Raw genomic sequence first — 19,552 nt, forward strand, 5'->3', positions numbered from 1 at the left:
GAAACCTCAGACCCACGCAGAATTGCTGGACCAGGCCTCTCCCTTTTCCTTCCAGGCCCCCTTCATGTCTTGAGAAGAGCAGTTCTCTGGGTTTCAAGAAGGCTTCCTTGAAGTGGAACCGTAAGGTTTCATTAAAGTTCCAGGGTTTGTGAGGTCAAGGGAGTCTGCACTTTGTCTTTTACAACAAGAACATATTTTTATATTAGTTCTGAAATTAAAAGAAAATATTTTTAAGAATGTAGGAACAAAGATTAAAAAAAAATTATCTCATTTCTTCTGGCAGAAGAAATCCGGTCTCCTCATGGTTACCTGTGAAGGAGCAACTCATTGACACTTATGAAGAGCATTTTAACCCAAAATATCACGTGGCAGGAAAATGTATTAGAAGAACTTCTTCCACTAGTCTGGGCACAAGAACATTTGTCCTAGCTCCAAAGCTCAGCTCTGTTAGACAAAGGTGAGAGGAGATTTAGCCATCAAGAAAATGGAGGCGTTGGAAGCCCCCTGTTCAGGTTCTCCTCATTGTGCAGGTGAGGATGAAATTCTAGTTCTAGACCTCAAAACATAAGCAAATTTATAATAAGAAGTACCCCCCCAAGGTGGTAAGTTATGTGGCTTTTTAATCTAGAAATAGGCACCCTGAACAGAAAGAACAGAAATGACTTTAAATCATCTGCTTGATTTGAAGGCTAGGGGAAGGTAGAGGGATCTGATGGATCTTAGGACCTCTTTCTTGGCTGCATAAGACCAGGTATGGAGTCTCCTTCAGATGCCGTTCATGTGTGCCTCTGACTAAATCCTTAGAATAACTGGTGTTGGAAGTCCTCTAAGCTTCGAGATTTGTTACTGGAGCAAGGAAAGGGTATTTGGGATGTCCCACTTGACTTGAAGGACCTGAAAGCTTAACAGCCAATAAAAAGAGCATTGGTGGAAGATGAGTGCTAATTTTAGGCAAGAGCAGACTGTTTCCTCATGCAAGCCCTTCCCTCCCTCCTTCCATTAAGAATTGAGGACCTGCAATGGCTTTGTCTTAAGGTAGGATGACAGAGAGAGGTGATTTTCTCAAGTCGGAGAAGGAGACACACATGGAATTTTTATAACGTAATATTTGCTGGTATTTAAGTATACTTTGGTGGCATCTTGGCTGGTGTTCAGAGACTTGAAATCATCTTGATTGTAAAGAGTCACTAAAAGCTGTTAAATTGCGCTTCTTGAATTACATTTAGCTACAAAGTATTGGTTCTGTCTTGGCCTTGTAAATGATAACACGTGTTATCTAGATGTTCTCTGTCCACATCCCACCTGAGGGAAAAATTGAATGGGGTTTGAATTTCAGTTGAGGCAAAATATATTAATAATATCCCTCGTTATTAAAAGAAATCTCGACCACTTCCGTGCATGGAGCGTGAAGTGCTTGGCCCATTGAAGGGGTGGGTTATTTGTAAGCCGGGTGCCAGAAATAAAAATGAAAAAGGAAGCATTTAAATTGTGGGCCATGTAGGTGATGTATTCGTTTTTCTTCTGCATGAACCCGATCATAATCCAAATTGCATTTTTTAAACCCCTTTTTGTTCAAATTATTTCACCAGCCGTCGCTTTAGAAATTTCAGGCTTGAGCATGATGAAATAAAAAAACATCACGTCCACAGCTGGGGCATAAACACCTCGGAGAGTGATGTTCTGTGGTGCGCTTTGCATTTTAATTCTTCGTTCCTTGGGCTCCGTAGTTCTGTTTGGAGCCACCATCCCTCCTTCATCTGGGGTCTCATCTCCTGGCTTCTGCCCTGGAGTGCAGGACTGGGAGCTCCTGGAGGGCCAGCCCTGTCATGGTCACCAGTGAAAACCCACCGATGAGCGTATCTGGCTCTGAGCAGGAACGAAATAAAGGCTTGTTGAGTGAACGACTAAAGCACAAGGCATTCTTCTTGAATCTCTGCTTGGTCAAATGTATGATACCCTTCCTGGGATCTTGGCTTTGCACGCTGGCCACCATGGCCTCTTTCTCCCTTAAAGAGACTTGATCGGGTCGTGGAACGCCGTCTCTCCAGAGCCAGGGGCGGTGGAGCTTGCTCAGACTGCGGGGGCAGCTGGGGGGCTTCACTCAGTCACCTGCCATGAAAGGAGGAAAATGAGACCTTCCGCTCTTGCTTGAATGAATGGAGTATGATGCTCGAATGGTACTCCCGGTGCCTTCGGGATTTAACCTACACCCCGTAACGCGGCTCCCGAGGTTCTCGGCCACCTGTTAGAGCGCTGAGCCCGCATTCCAGCCATGGCCCTTTAATCCCATCGTCTCCATCCGTCCATAGCTATTAGGGCCCCAGGGTCTGAAGATGTGCCTCTTTCTTTTTGAGACACCAGCAGCAGAGAGTCCTGGGCTCTGGTCTCTGATCTGTTCCACAAGCCTCCTTAGCAGTGTGACTGTGGCAAGTCACTTCATCTTGTTTATGTGTCTGTTTCCTCATCTGGAAAATGGGAATAATAATAATTTCCTATAGAGAAGGAGAGAGATGTGTTCACAATCGACACACAGAAGGGGCTGAGTGAGTGATGGTGTTCTTATCTGCCTTGGGGGTGTCTGTGTATCCTTCAGAACTCAGCTCCAGCTTCGCCTTCCTGAAGATTTTCTCGAAACTGTGGGTGCTGAGGACCTGTCTCTGCTGTGATTCTTGTGTGAACGCTTAATTGTTTGTTCCCATGCCCACCACCTCTCCCAGGCTGCACGCCCTGAGAGGAGGGGCACTGGTTCTTTGATCTTGGTCCACCACAGGACATGGTGGGGTAGGTAGGCATTTTGACATCAAATGCTACCTTTCCCATGATGCAGAGGGCATAGTTGTTTTGTGTGAGCTGTGTGTGTGATAAAGATTCGATGGTTTGTGGGTCTTTGTCCTGGGACCCAAAGGAGGGAGGAAATAGAGAGAAATAACACTGCTGGCTTCACTGAGCCTAAAATGTGCTTCCTGAGGGGTTAACAGTGGAGAGGTATGCTGATGAAGGATGTTTTATACAATGGCAGTCTCTTTCTGAGATTATCTTCCAAATAAGGTAAAATCAAGTTTCACTTTAGGGATTGTTTTGAACATGAGACTGGAAAGGATACTTTAATAGCACAACCTGAAACGAGAAGTTTGCTTCTCTTTCGTTCATAAAATCACGAGGATTTTCAAGGCCACCGGCCCACTGGGGAGGCCCAGAGAATCTCTCAGATTCTCATCAGTCTGCCAGAGCCCCTCTCAGAACTTTGGGGCCACACCAAAGGCAGCTGGGGTGTAATGGGGACAGCACAATATTTCGTGCCAGAGGACCTGTCCCTGTCATTAGTGGGGTAATCCTGAGTAAGTCATTCACCTTGTTGAGCTTTCTACATCCTCTTGTATAAAATGGGGATATTCATAATAGACTTCAAAAGGGGTTCTGGGAAGATTGAATGAATCTAAGTATGTGAAGGGGCATTACAAATTCTGAAGTGTTATACAGACGAGTGATTATACTATGCATAATAACCTATTTGTAATTTTACAGTGTGAAGCAGGGTATGTATGCAAGAAGGGGAGTTGCAGGGAGCTGGGAGTGATGTAACCAACATCTGGGGAGTAGTCCCCAAAATGTGATCAGAAAACACTAACCTTTTGATGTAAGCCATGAATGACGAAAGAAAGAGAAAGAAAGAAAGAAAGAAAGAAAGAAAGAAAGAAAGAAAGAGAAAGAAAGAAAGGTTGATTGGGGGAGAAAAGAAGGGAGGGGGTGAGAGAGGATTCTGTTGTAAAATAAATTCAGGAAAGGCAGTGTATTCCCTCCTGTAGATTGAAATGCCCCTTAGCGTGTCGAAGGCTCCAAGAAGCCTGTCTGTGTAACTTTGTAAACTACCGTGTTTTCCGTACTATGGCACCTTTCCCACATAACACTTGGTTGTATGCTCTTTTCTCTCCCAGGGAACTAGTGTTGGTGAAATACTTCGGGAAACCACTTGCAAAGCCGTCCTAATAGTGAACATCTATAGAGTGTTTACTGGGCCCTACACACTAGCCTCAGTACTTTTCATCTTTTAACTCATGTACGCTCCCGGGAAGGCAGTGTTTTTTATGTCCATTTTAGAGATTAGGACCCTGAAGCTCTGAAGTTGTCACTCCCCCGATCCCATGGTTAGTAGTTGGCAAACTTCACACCCTGCTGCTCTGTCTTTCATGCATGCTACCTTGTTGAATCCTATAAGTGATTAACTATAGGGCTCCTGCTTCCCAAACTCTCAAAGCAATTGATCTAAATACTCACCACTATACTGGTACTGACAATGGATAGACTACGGACACCAGTATTACGGAATATGTGATTTTTGAATGTATAGCCTACTTTGAAGAGCTAAACTGTGTCACCAAGAGAAAAGATAATTCCAGTTTTTAGCTACAGCGCCCCCTGTGGTCTTCTGGTGGAGAGCTCTGACCCCCTTTCTGCTTAATCCCCCCACCCCCACCTCCCCGTATTTGTGCATCTGACTTCGGGATTTTTCAAACACTCTACAGTGCTTCAAGCTGGGTTTCGGGTTCTTATTTTCATCCTGCCCCCAAACCTGCATCTCACCATCTGTTTTGATAGGTGCTTTAACACCTGGGATACTTGTTACAAAGCACCAATCCAGAGACCCAGTCCAGGTATTTTCATTTCGCGTGTTGTCAGGGGCGTCCAGGAATTGTTATTTAAACAAGCCCCTCAGCGGTTCTGATCTGACTGGGCCACAGAACATGGGTTCTCTCTTGGTTTTCATTTAAACTCAGAGTGTGGGACCATCCTACTGAGTTACCACTTGCCAAATGAGAAGCCTGGAGGAGTATCAGTCAAGGCTGAGGCAGAACTAGATTTCCACTCCGAGGGTTCAACCGGAGAGATGTTAACAAAGGGAAGACTTGCAGAGGTGTGGTTGGGTAAAGGGAACCAAGCAGGGTGGTTGAGGCACCCGGGGTCCAGTAACAGCAGGAAGCAAGGGAGCAAATCTTGCCACCTGGTGAAGGCTGGAGCCCTCGAGGAGCTGCTGTGGCATGGGGGTGCAGCCGCAGCAGCCCCGTGGTGCCAGAGCTGGGACGAGCAAGGAAGAAGTACCCCAACTTCTCTCTTTCCACCATCTGCTCTCCTGTTGGTGTCTCCCATTTGCTGAATTAAGAAAAAGCCAGAGTGTGAGGAAGCCCAGGGATACAACACTTAGGGGTCCCACCGCCAGGTACAGAGGCTAGACAATAAGGAGAGGACACGAAATAGTGAATAACCAGAAAACGTTAATGTGAAATATTAATTGAAATTAACATCAGTTGAAAGCCTACGATATGCTTCATTTGTATAGACAGTGTTAGGGATTCAGACATGCTAAAGACCTGCTCCTGCCCTTCGGAGAACCCACAGTCTGGAAAGGGGGACCTAACATGAACACACATGCTCACCAAGGTATCACAGAATAACTACACCTTGGAGTTAAACTGATTTTAATGATCTCAAATAACAGATTTCTGGAAGCAATAATCTGTTCTCCAGAACAGGGATCAGCAGCGACGAGGACTAAATAGGTCAGATTTACTGTCCGTAAAGTCTCTGTCACAACACGACTCCAGAACGAAGCAACTCTGCTGCTGTCTCAGGAAAGCAACCACACACTGCGGCCGTGAACGGGCATGGCTGTGTTGCGATAAAACTTTATAAAAACAGGCTTCGGGCCAGATTTGGCCCGTAGTTTGGCAACCCTTGCTTAACATAAACCATCTCACAAAAATATCTAGAATAGGGGTGCCTGGGTGGCTCAGTCGATTAAATGTCAGAGTCTTGATTTCAGCTTAGGTCACGATCTCAGGGTCATGAGATCAAGCCCTCCCTCCATCAGTTCCCAGACTCTGCATGGAGTCTGCATGTCCCTCTTGCTCCCCCTTGCTTGTGCGCGCTCACTCTTGCGCTCTCTCTCTCTAATAAATAAATAAAGTCTCTTTTAAAAGAAGAAATATCTAGAATGGGGATCTGAAGCACCAGTAACTCGTGATACGAAACCACAGAATTATAACTGGAATTAATATATTAGTCACCCGCGATTTGTTTATTGTGTCTTTTATGAGAAAAGGGAAGTAGGTGTGGATATTAGAGATTGGGGAAAGGAGGAATTTTACAGTGGAAATGATTGTCAGCGGATGGTAGATATTATAGGAAATGTGAATAAACCGGATTCCTCCTCCTCCTGTCTTACATCAGCTTACTCACTACGAACATTGCACAAAAAGAAGTAAGAGCATATCCGTATCATCAGCTTTCCAGGGTAGTCTTCCACCGTGCACCGTGAGAGCATATTAGATGGTTCTGGAGTTTTTATATGACTGCATTGCCGTGAGATTGAGTAGTGGTTTCAGTTTCCAGTACGTTTTATAAGTATCTCTTTCCTTCAGATGTTAAACTAATTTTCATATTGTACACACTAGAAAAAAAAATACCCATTCTGAACAACTGATGTTCTCCTGGCATTGTGATAAAAAATAGAGCAGAGGGTTTGTGGAACTGGCACCAGGTGAACTCGTAGTTAGAATAGGAAAATAGATATAACTCAGAGAGGGCTCTTACCAGGTTGTATAGTTAAATCTTTTATTTTTAATTTTACTTTGATTTTTTTTTTTTAATCATTCACCAGAAAACCAAAGGTGACAAGCAAGGATCTCTGCTGAGATCATGATGCAGGGTTGCTTGCTACCTTTTGGCTTTGCCTGGGGCTTTTGGTTATCAGAACAATGAAGTAACAGCCACCTGAGGCCTTCCCTCCAGTTGTGTTTCTGAGCCTCTTAGGATCATAGGGTCTTAGAGTCCAGGACTGAAAGGCATCATGGGAACTGTGGCAAATACTCAGAATAGCCCCATCCGTCCTGGCTGCCTCTTCAGGCCCAGGCGGTCCATCACAGTGCTCTTCCAGGTTCTTTTCTGGTGATTCTCTACGGCTGTGCCATCCAGTATGACAGCCACCAGGCACATGTGGCTATGAAGCCCCTGAAATGTGGCCTGTCCAAATAAAGAGATACCATACAGGTTTAACACATACCAGATTTCAGAAACTTAATATGGAAAAAAATAATGCGAACTATCTCCCTAGTAATGCTTGACATTGCCCATGTGTTGAAATAATATTGTGGGTATACTGGGTTAGATAAAATAGAATTTTTTTAAAAAAAGAATATACAGTAGAGAAACACTTGCACTTGTCTTATGAAATAAGACAAAATATTTTCTCAGTTTATACATATATCATATCATTGTGTTGTGTGCCTTAAATTAATACAATGGTATATGTCAGTGGTATATCAATAAAACTGGGCAGGGGTGGGGACAAGATATTCATTGGATTTTGCTTTTAATAATAAAAAGTTAGAAGCAAAAAAGATAAATAGATCATTAAAGTTATTTCACGCTTTCTTTTTACTTTTTAGATTTTATTTACATATTTGGCTTGAAATTTCTCAAACACCGTATGTTGGCCTTTAACTGGTTTTCGGTGGACATCTAAATTTTCTCATCACCAGTTTGAATGAGTTTTTTGTTAATAGGAGGTGGAAAATGTTAAACATGATATAGATGGTAATTGACTGTAATTAAAATGAACATACATGATTTGATAAAAACCTTAAGATTTTTTTCATTTTTTAAAATTTTATTATGTTAAGTTTTAAAATCTGTATTTATTAAAGTATAACAGTTCCGAATAAATCATATGAAATGTTTATCCTTAGGTTTTATCTAATTTACCTCAAAAATTCTGGTAGACTTGCAGAGCATTCCACCTAGATTTAAAGGGATCAGCACCATTAACCTTTATTGCTCTGGCTTTCCTGAATTCAGAGCATCCTAACACAGGCCACAGTACTCCATTTCCACTGCCAGGCTTCTTTAAGAGAAATATGTGGAAGAAGGGAAAGAGCAGAAGCCTATGGTTTCAAGTGTCTAGATACAGCGATAAAGGGGATTGCTTCACAACCAGTATTTTGATTGGTCTCTTTAGTGGTCCTAAGATCAGGAATGGGTGATAGTTAAATAAGGAGATTGGCTGCACTGAATGCAGTCTCATTCCTGGGCACGTGGACAGAGAGGGAGTGATACAGACGCTGAGAATCTGTCCCATTCCCATCTAGGCTCCCCTAGGAAAGTCCTCTCATACCCGTTGGGTAGGGGTTTACCACTTTGAAGACCACTGATTTAAGATGAGCCACGGATACCAAAGAGGCCTTTGCCCTCTTTTCCTTGTTAAGCTGCCCCAGAAGCCCTATGAGAATAAGAAAGAAAACAACGCCATCACTGCAATTCTTGTCACCTCAAGTTGTGAGCTCCCAGAGGTCAGTGCAGTCATCTAGAAGTGGTCCAGCACTTTGAGGGTGGTCCACACACTCCTCAAGTGGTGAGATTATTCCAAAAACAGAACAAAAAAGTCCCCAAAATGTGACATCTGCCTAAACTCATGACCCTTCATCTAAAAAGGCCTAGCAGCCCCTGACGGCTGCACTGTTTGCTAGACACCTGTCTCCAGATTCCTTCAGGCTTTAGAAAGAGCTGCTGGTCCAGAGTCCAGGGTGAACCCAGGACACGACTGCTGTCACTCCTGAATGGAAGGTTCAGGGGCTACCCTACAGCACTGTCTGCAGGTACCTACACTTGCGAGCACCCCTCTGGGGGTCTAGGCAGGTGATGAAAAATGAGGACACCACTCTGTGCCCTCCGGGAGTTCATATTCTAGTTGCTGGTTGGACAGATGCCTGTCTTCTTCTCAAGAACAACTAAGAGTGCCTTCACACAGAAAACATAACTCCTGCTAGACATTTCGCTTTTTTATTGTGTAAGATACATATCACATTTACCATTTAATTATTTTTTAATGTATAGTGGCATTAAGAATTCCCGTCATACTGCGTAACCATCACCACTATCTATTTCCTGAACTTTCTCAACACCCCCAACAGAAGTTCTGTACCCATTAAGCAACAACTCCCCTTTCCGTGTCCCCTCCCCCCACAAGCAGCCCCTGGCAACCTCTAGTCTACTGTCTCTGTAAGAATTTGCCTATTCTAGAAGCCGCATATGAATAGAATCATCTAATATTTGTCCTTCGGTGTCTGGCTTATTTCACCTCACATAATGTTTTCATTCTGTAGCATGTGTCAGAACTTCATTCCTTTTTATGGCTGAGTAAGAGTCCTTCGTTTGTATATTACACCTTTTGTTAAGCTGTTCATCTACTGATGGACAGTTGGGTTGTTTCCCCTTTTTGACTTATGAATAATACTGCTATCAACACTGATGTGCAAGTATCAGTTTGAGTCCTTGTTTCCAATTCTTTTGGGCATATATCTAAAAGTGGAATTAGTGGGTCATATAGTAATTCTCTATGTAACTTTTAAGGAACTTCCAGACTGTTTTCCACCACAACTGCTCCATTTTACATTCTCATTAGCAACGAATGAGGGTTTTAATTTCTCCACATCCTCACCAACACTTGGAGTTTTTTGCTTTTGTATTTTTTTTTAAATAATAACCACCCTGGTGTGTGTGAAGTGGTTATTGCATTGTAGTTTTGATTTGCCTTTCCCTAATGATTAATAATGTCGAGCATTTTTTCATGTTGAGCATTTTTCATTTGTATAACTTCCTTGGAGAAATATCTGTTTACATCCTTTGCCCCTTTTTTAAATTGGATTGTTTGTCTTTTTATTGTTGTAGGGGCTTTTTATATATTCTGGATATCAATCTCTTATCAGATATGTGATTTGGAAATATTTTCTCCCATTCTGTGGGTTGTCTTTTTACTTAATTTTTGACGGTGTCCTTTGTGCACAAAAATTTTTAATTTTGATGATATCCCGTTTATCTGTTTTTTAAAAATGCTTGTTGCCTGTGTTTTTGTGAAATCCAAAGTCATGAAGATTTTCTGCTATATTTTGTAGCTTTGGCTCTTAAATTTGAGTCTTTGATCCATTTTGAGTTAATGTTTGTACATGGTATGAGGTAAAGTTCCAGCTCATTCTTTTCCTGTGAATATCTGGTTTTCCCCACATCATTTGTTGGAAAGACTGTCCCCTCCCCATTGAATGGTCTTGGATCCCTTGTCAAAAATCCGTTGGCCATATATTTGAAAGTTTACTTCTGGATTCTTTATTCTGTTCAATCAGTTTGTCCTTATGCTGGTACCACACTGTTTTGGTTACTACAGCTTTGTAGTAAGTTTTTTAAACAGGGATGTATGAGTCCTAAAGCTTTGTTCTTTTTCAATATTGTTTTGACTATTTGAGATCCCTTGAAGTCTCATATACACTTGCCAGAGGTTCCCATCTTTTAAAAAATTACATGGTTAAAAGGCAGGCAAACCAAGGGGAAAATAATCAGATAAGCTCATAACCTACAGGCATTCATCTACTATGAATGACTTTGAAGCATTAAACAAAACAACATGGGACACCTCTTCACATCCTCTAGGATGGCTATCAAATAGCAAATGACGGAGAGGCTGTGGAGTTGCCAGAACCCTCATACGCTGGTGGAGAGAACGTAAAATGGCACAGCCTCTTGGGAAAACAGTCTGGCAGTTTCTCAACAGGGTGTGCATAGAATTACCGTATGACCCAGCAATTCCATCTCTCGGTATACACATAAGAGAAATAAAAACATATGTCCACATGAAAACCTTTAAATAAATGTCAACAGCAATAGTATGCATAGTAGCCAGAAAGTATGAACAACAATAATGTCTCATCACCTGATGGAACAGATAAGTAAAATGTGGCGTACCGATAAAATGGAATATTATTCAGCAATAAAAATAGATGAAATACTGATACACTTTACAGTATGTATGAACCTTGAAAACATCCTGCCAAGTGAAAGAAGCCAGTGACAAAAATGCCCATACCGTATGATACTGTTTCTATTACATGTTCAGAATAGGCACGTCGGTAGAGACAGAAAGTAGATTAGGCGGTTGCCTAGGACTGGTGAGGGGCAGGGAGATGTGGGGACAAGAGGCTTCAGAATTTATTTTGGGGAGAATGAGAATGTTCTGAATTTGATTGCAGTGATGGATGCACAACTCTGTGAATATACTAAAAGTTCGTACGCTTTAAACGAATGAATTGTCTGGTGTGTGACTTATATCTCAGTAACGCTATTAAACAAAAGACATAGGTTTGAATATATTGTTTCATACCTTACTTTTTTTCACTCAGTGTAACAGAATCTTTGCATGCCCTGAAAGTTATTTAATTTCGCTATTTTTAAGGGCCACACAGTTTTAATGAAAATAGACGTCCTATCCATTACATACACACACACATATCTATATGTATAAAATGTCTTCAAAATGCTTGGCATTAAGTAATCAATATTAGTCAGTCCTGCACTATTTGGTGCTTAGTTCTCCATACACATGTGGTTGTTTTTTTTCCCCCTAATATAAACTGTGTTGAATTTATGAGATTTAGCCTGATCGGTGTTGACTACTTGTCCATGAAAGTCGTGGCAAACAGTGATCGGTCATTTTGCTAAGGCACATATTCGGGTTTTACACGTGGAGAGGCTGATGTGCGGAAGTTAATTATTTTGCTATTGATCTGCCCTGTATCACACCTTAATGAGGTTTATTCATGAGTGTGGGGGCTCAGGGGAGTCTCTCAGATGTAAAGGGTTTATCCAGCTGCTGCGTAGTGGGATTGTGATTCTTGCAAGGATGGTAAGCGTAAGATATAACTTGAAAATAAAAAGCCATATAGACTTACAAGGGGAAAGATGGCAGAAGTTATTATGATTTTTAAAGCCACTTGGACTAAAGGTCAGGTTTTCTTCTCTTGCAACAACTTTGTCATGGTCACCACAGGGCTGACTGGATCTCAGTTGTAGCTCCTCGTAAGCCAAGAAAAGGTTGAGTTTAACGAAGTTCAAATCCAATATAACAGCCTTACCTAGACCACTAGTAAATAAATAAATGTGTAAGTTAATCTCTGAGAAAACTTTTGGCACAATTTTTAGAGTAGGGGAAATTTTGTCTAAACCTTGGCTCCCTGGTGTTCTCAAGGGTCCTTTATATTTTCTCCTTCAGATACTGAAATTCATTTATACTAAGACAGACTGGCTAACCATAGCCTGACGTGTGTGAAGGGGAGGTGAGTTAGGTAGGTCAGGCCTCTTAGAGTCCTGCTCCAAATGTGGTCACCACTTTCCCTACTTGTCAATCTGGCCACGTGGTCTCAAGAATAGAGACACTTATTGCGTAACCACCGTCATGGGTGACATTCGCATTCAGCTGATGTGAGCCGTATGGAGAAAAGATGCAGAACTCTCAGAACGAAATCAGAGTGGTTCCGGAGTGTGGCTGAGAATTCAGTGATCACTTGGGAGAACCTTGGTGATGGAGCTGGCTGGCTTCCCAGGGGGTTCGTTTGTTACTCAGAGCTATGGCTGTGTTTGGTTTTAGTTCAGCCTGGTATTGTTTTCTTTTTGGAGTGAGGAAGCAACAGTCAGGGCAAAAGCCAATACGAACGTCCTAATACATATTTTTGTGTGTGTGAGTCCATGTATCTGAAGTGGCCGGCTTTGGGAAACAGCGAGTTAAAAGCCCGGGTTTTGCATTTGAAATATTCTTTGTTCTGTTTACAACCATCACGGAGATAGTTTCCCACATTTTCTTTTTTATAAGTTCTCCAGTGATGTTTTCGTGGCCTATCTCGGGAAGATCTGTCTTTCCATTTATCAAAACAAATGGCAAGCTGGGGACCATTTAAAGTCGTTTTTTTAGTTAATAAAGCCAATCTTCTTGTTCTGTTATGTTAAAAGTACATTATCTTTTTATTGCCAGCTCTCTATGGCTAGGTCTGTTTTCTGTCTTAGCAATCTCAGGGCTGCCCCGCTTGCTTACTGTGTAGAAAATTACAAAATCATCAAGGGCGGGGCGGTACCAGCTGACTTACAGTACAAACCATTTCTCAAAATAACCACAACAGTGCAATACTGATGTGTAATTTACGTCACAGTATGTTTTTATGAAATCGTTTGTGGCATTTTCATTTCTATTCCGGATGGAATCTTGTTCTCTCTCCCTTTTAATCAGGCATTTAATTTATTTTTATTATTAATACTTTCCACTCCTTGTCTTGGCATGCCCCCAATTTAACAGCTTTGTTGAGGGGGGAAAAAAACAACCAACAACCCATCTTCCCCCACCCCAACTCTTCACATCAGTTTAACTGCAAATGTATTTTCCCCTTTGATGTGTACTACTTCGGGTACTAAGCTTACTGCCTTAGGAGAGATGGAGAAACACGGCAGGACACGTTACACACTTACACAGACTTGCATTCAGGAATTGATAAAGTTGATGTACAACTGTGGAATTTTAAACACTTTCAACCAATCCAAGCTATGTAGTCATATGCTGCTGCATTTTGCTTTTACAAATGTCTTTCTGTATAATGTCCTGTAATTAGAACAGGAAATCATTGAGTAACTGTAAGATGAATAAGGGCACTTAGACTGAAAGGAAAATTACCTTCCGAGAAATTATATTCTCTCTCTCTCTCTCTCTCTCTCTCTTTTTTTTTTTTTTTTTTTTGCTGCATGTTACAATGTTGGTAATGATAGTAACAGCTGTAGCGGCTCTTATCTGTAGGATTTTCATGCTTAGGTTTTCTGAAATAAAAAAAAAAATTTCCTTTTCAGTAATAATCAAAAATGAATGGACAGAAAATAGGAAATGCCTAATTATGACAAATATTCAGTGTCACAACAGAGCAGCAATTAAATGGAAACTTCAGTATAATTGTCAATAGCAGTAAGAGTTGGACTAGTGCCAGGTACATAAAGTTGATGCTTCGCCGTTGGTTGGTTGCTAGGAGCTCGGTGAAAAGTATAAAGCTTTGAGAAAGGAATGCCTAATGTAATAAAGTAACAGAAAGAAGCATAAATCATTGTAAGAGCCTCTTGTATTGACATTATTTTACTTAAATTGTCTCAAAACTAGACATCAAGTTTTATAACATGAGCAAATTCATATTTGCTTGGGGAAAAAAAACAGCACTCTATGTTGTCTTTGAAGGACTGGGGACTTTGTGTCTCAAGCGTAGCCTTCATACATATTTGGAATCTTTTAAGTGAAAATCTTTAAATGTTTGTTTCTATTGGCATCCAAATGCATTTGCCCTAATACGATTAAGAGAACTAAAGGGCAAAATACTTGGCAGATTTTTCAGTTGAGGTAATTAGGTGCAGGAAGGAACATGCATGCTTTTTCCACCAGGCTCTATAAAATCCTGGTGCAAAGATTTTTTTGTTAAAGATTTTTTTTTTAAGCTTACTGATTTTAGAAGTAGATTATAGTGGTTTTCAGTAAGCATAATAGTGTGATGTTTCCAAAACAAGCCTCCCTTCTGCACCCCCCCAATGAAAAAGAAAGTTACATTTCTAAATGTTGTGTAAAAGATAAAAGCAGATTTCTCCTCCGGAATTTATGTTTTCAGTCTCCTGTGCATTTGGCCACCATTATCTATTTTTAAAAAAATAGCATTATGGATATTTGAAAGTCAATGCTCCATTAATTCATTGTGTTTGCTATTTCATGCATCTCTCTTTGTATAAAGACAACTTGAGCAACGTGCTATTCAGAATGAATGCCCGCTCTTACCCTCTCCCCGCCACCCCTTCCCCATTCCCAGCCCAACTCTGAGGATTAAAGCAATGGTATACAGTTACTGTTTGAAAAGCTTGGGTGGAGTCTCACGTTATAATTACAGTTTCTCTGTGGAATTCTGTTTTGGACTTTGAAAATATATAAATATGTGAAAAATTGACATTGAGAGAGGTTAACAAAACGTGTAATTATGATATAAGCACAGGATTAGAGTAATTTTGGTTGAGCATTACAAGCAGTGTACTTTAGGTATTAACTTTTAATAGGCAAAATTCTTCTCATTGAAGTTGAAATGAGGTTTAGTAATTTTGGGTCTCTTATTCCCTTTGAATATTTCATTTAAAAATAGGCATATTCACTTTTTTTTTTTTTTGGTGGAGGGGGGAATTGAGGATGGGATGACATTTTAAGAGAACATCAGAATATGGCTTAAAATTTTAGTCTTTGGTACCAACAATTTATTGCTGATCATTTTCTGTTGACAGAAATCAAGTACTGCCTACATAACCCAACCAACTACCGCTGACTAGAGTATGTGAGAGTAAGATTCCTTGGGGTAATTCTTTGATTTCTTTTCCTATGTGGGTGGGGTTGAAAGAAAATCTTTGTTCCAGGAACACTTTGTTTGTCTTTTGCTAAACAAACGTGCAATTTATCCATTCTTTATTCATTCTTAGATTTATCTATTATGAATTGGAAAGGGGAGAATGTCCTACGCAGCATTTATTGGTGAAGTCAGTTCCATGGGTAACTGCATAGGAGGGTTTGTTTATATGTACATGAAATGCAGAAGGAGGGCAGAAGTAGCTGAGGAATTTAAATAAGAATTCTTGAAAGGGTTGTTTGGCTTTATTTGTTTCTTAGTATACTAGGGCGAAATAAAATATGACAGCTGTTGAACAATTTAATAGTTTTGTAGCTGTATGAGGAAGAAGTTAATTTAATGCAAAGGCTTAGGGGAAAGTTATAGGATCATAGAATTTTAGATCTGGAAAGCTCTTCCAAACTCATCATTTTATTCTCTGTTATACATACTTTTCATGTGAAGGTGACCACGCTTTGTCTTGAGAAAAAAAAATATATATATTTCTCCAGTTAGCAAAGCATGTCTACCTAAATTCATCTAGGGTAAATTTTCCCTGAGGTATCTTCAGAGAAACTTTACCCTAGATGAATTGTTGGTTCTTCCAGGTCTCACCTTTACTCTGGATCGTCTCTTTACTCTCACCTAGAATGCTTTGTTAATTTCCTTAGCAGTGGTGAGGGTCTCGTGGGCTTTGTCTGGTTTTTTGGGGGTTTCTTTTGTTGTTGTTGTTCCGTAAATATTAAAGGCGATTCCTCTGGGCATGTCTAATTGTTAGGTTGGAAATTTGCCTCTGTCTAAACAATGCCAAAATTCTGGTCCAAATGGAGGGTTCTTTTCATAAGGAACAAAATTATCATAATTTTTGTTTTGGTATTATTAAGAGTTGCCACATTAAACCAGGCCCCAACATGGCCTCTAGCCTCTTAGTATGGGAGAGGTTCAGGAGGCGGAGGGGTTCTGGGCTTGCACAACCTAAAGTTGGCTTTATTTCCTATCACGTGAGTAGAAAGGAGAAAGGAGATATACCTCGTACCCCCCCTTATCCATGGGGGATACAGTCTAAGACTCCCAGCGGATGCCTGAAACTGCAGATAACATCAAACCCTATCTGTACTGTTTTTTCCTAATCATACAACCTATGAAAAAGTTTGATTTCTCAGTTAGACACAGGAAGAGATTAATAACAATAACTAATAGTAAAATTGGACAGTAAAGTAGTCTCTCTCACAATTCCTTATCGTACTATACTCACCCTTCTTCCTGTGACGCGAGATGGGAAAACGCCTGAGAGACGAGAGGAAGTGCAATGAATCACGTAGGCGCTGTGACGTCACATTACGCTATGACTGACCTCCTGATGATGTGTCAGAGGAGGGTCGTCTCCTTCCAGACGCTGTTGACCACAAACTGCAGAAAGCGAAACCTCTGATAAGGGGGGGACCGCTGTGCATAAAAGATGGGTCCCTACTCTTAAATCTTGGAGGCGTGAATTGCCGTGTCCCAAAATCACGACAAGCTGACTTAACTGGGGTGGAATTCTGACCTATAACTGACTGAGTTGTGCAGTCCTTGTTGACATAGAAGTTTCTTATTTTACGTGACCAAAGGCCAACACCCTCATCCCCAATACTGTACCTTAGTTAAGTCTCTAATAATAAGAAGATGTCAAATAAAGATTTTCTTTCAACCACACCCACATAGGAAGAGAAATCAAAGTATGACCTGAATGATCATAATAATGCTGCTATTATTAGTATTTGTGACATTTTGTCATAATGAAAAGCCCATCAAACTTGGAATTAAAAGACTGGGTGACAGTCTCACCTCCGTCACTCTCTGCTTCCTTGAGAGCCCTGACTAGTCCCTGGGGTGTCTGAGCCTCTTATCTCACCTCTGAATTAGGGGATATTCACCAGCAGTAATCCTACAAATAGGATTGTTGTGAGGAGCAAAAGAGATGTGTTTTGTGAAAGACTGTGTAAATTTTTGTGTTTTCCTATCAGTACCAGAAATTATGGTAGTATTTCTAAACAAACAGTCCCTCTGTCCCTCTTATTTTGGGTTACGAGGTCTTTTTTGATTTTTTTTTTTTAAAGATTTTATTATTTATTCGACAGAGAGACAGCCAGCGAGAGAGGGAACACAAGCAGGGGAGTGGGAGAGGAAGAAGCAGGCTCATAGAGGAAGAGCCTGATGTGGGGCTCGATCCCATAACGCCGGGATCACGCCCTGAGCCGAAGGCAGACGCTTAACCACTGTGCCACCCAGGCGCCCCTGATTTTCTGTCTCCTGTGCTACCTGCAACAATCCTGGGAGAGTGGCGAGGAGAAGGGAATTTGGTCCTAGATTCTGTTCTGGGTAGAGTGGGGGTTCGGCTAGAAGGATATACCTGAAAACAGGTGGTAAGTAGATATATACTTAGGAACCCCAACTTGTGACGTTTCAACTTAACAATTTCTTGACTTTACAATGGTGTAAAAGCAATCACGCACTCAGTAGAAAGCGTACGTTGAATTTTGAATTTGGATCTTTTCCCAGGCTGGCGATACATGGCTCGATCCTATCATGGTGCTGGGCATCGCCCCCAGCCGTGGCTTCCAGGCGGCCACATGCTCATGAGGGTGAATGTCCCGCACAACCACCCTGTACCCACAACCGTCCTGCTTTTCACTTTCAGGACAGGATTCAATAAATCACATGAGATATTCCATACTTTATTAGGAAATTGGCTTTGTGTTAGAGGATTTTGCCCAATGTAAGTGTTCTGAGAACATTTAACGTAGGCTAGACTAAGCTACAGTGTTTGGTAGGTTAGATGTATTCAATGCATTTTCAACTTAGGATGTTTTCAACGGACAAGGGGTTGTCAGGACATAAGCCCATCGAAAGGGGAGGAAGATCTGTGTGTGTGTGTGTGTGTGTGTGTATACACATATATATGCACACACATACATACAGAGAGAGGAAGAAAGAGATCAGAACCCAAACTAAATAAATTACTAAAGTCTGTGCAAAAAGCTAAAGTCAGACTCAGAGGTAGTAGTTTCAAAGTTTAATGTGCATGAGTTTCCTGGAAGCTTGTTAAACACGTAAATTCCTGGGCCCCCACTTTAGAGATTCTGAGTTAGTCGTTCTGGATGGGCCCCTGGAGGCTGCCTTTTTCCAGTTACCCTATGTGATTTTCATGAGGGCAGACCCAGGAGCGCTCTGAGAGATAGTGTCTCCAGAATTAATAGACATCAGAGGACACATGTCCAAGATGTGAACCAGAGGGAACTTGCTGGTTTTTCTTCCAACAGAAAGCAGATTCATGGCTTGGCTTGTGTTGGGAACTGCATGAAGAAAGAAGGATACATGTTTCGAGCTAGGATGAGGTGAAGAGAAAACAAAAACAAAACCCAGCAAACAAAAAAGCCCAGATCATTTCTAAGCACCAAAGGTAGCCAGGGAGCTGATTGCATCCAGAATAGAATTAAGAAGAGGTTAGAGATGGCATTATCATGAAAAATGGTCAGAGATAAGCTGGAGGAGAATGAGGGGATGAGAAGGAAGTGAAATGCTCCCAAGCATCCAGGTGACATCTTCTGCTAGAAAATGAACTTTGAAGCATCCATTCTTCTGCCGCCATTCAACCTGAAAAGCAGAACTTCCTCCATCTCATTTCAAGAACTTGGAGAAACTAGCGCAGCCTTCTCCCCAGTACAGAAAGCCAATAGCACAACCGAGACAGGACTGTGGACGCTGCGTGCGTATTTGCACGATATTTACTACTTGCAGGAGACAGCCTTCGGTGCTGAGCATGCTGCACGGGCCCTGGGGGTTCGTGGTTACGCCCCTCTCCGTCATCCGCGGTGTCTTGGACAAGGAGAAGATAGTAATACCATTGACACATTTGGGGGCTGCTTCTTCGAATAGGACTGAGGTACTCTGGAGTTCTGATGATGTTTGGTGAATATTTCCAGTCAAACGTTGTGTGCTTGAACTCTCTAGAAAGCACAGATTTGAACCCAAAGTGTGAATTCGTGTCTTGGTCTGCGGTTAAAAATCTCAAACTGAAATGTCTTGGGACGTATATCAGCATTAAAAACTGAACTTCATTGGGGGACTTGCATTCAATGTAAACATATTTCCTTGTAATTAAATATGCCAGCTGACAAAGTGGCTACCCACAGGCCAGGCAGGAGTCTGAGAAATGTAAACTGTTAGAAGATGTCATCTTGAAAGCAGCTAAACATCTCCATTCTTGAAGAAGCCTCCAGCCTGAGGAACTAAGTGAACATAATTAGAAATACATC

The 19,552-nt window shown here is 41.4% G+C and overlaps 1 protein-coding gene across 2 annotated transcripts in view; it reads left to right on the forward strand.

Annotated features, from left to right (window-relative positions):
* ARID5B (AT-rich interaction domain 5B) overlaps positions 1–19,552 on the forward strand; it is a 176,702-nt gene that overhangs the window by 65,991 nt on the left and 91,159 nt on the right. The window contains exon 1 of one of the 2 annotated variants that reach the window (XM_019795099.2): positions 12,065–12,422. The exons of the other annotated variant lie outside the window; for it this stretch is intronic. Coding sequence (XP_019650658.1) covers positions 12,398–12,422 — 25 coding nt within the window. The 5' untranslated portion in view covers positions 12,065–12,397. Of the gene's footprint in view, positions 1–12,064; positions 12,423–19,552 lie in introns of those variants that run through there. 2 annotated transcript variants of the gene reach the window in all.

This window comes from Ailuropoda melanoleuca, chromosome 6, assembly GCF_002007445.2.
Source record: "Ailuropoda melanoleuca isolate Jingjing chromosome 6, ASM200744v2, whole genome shotgun sequence".
NCBI lineage: Eukaryota > Metazoa > Chordata > Mammalia > Carnivora > Ursidae > Ailuropoda > Ailuropoda melanoleuca.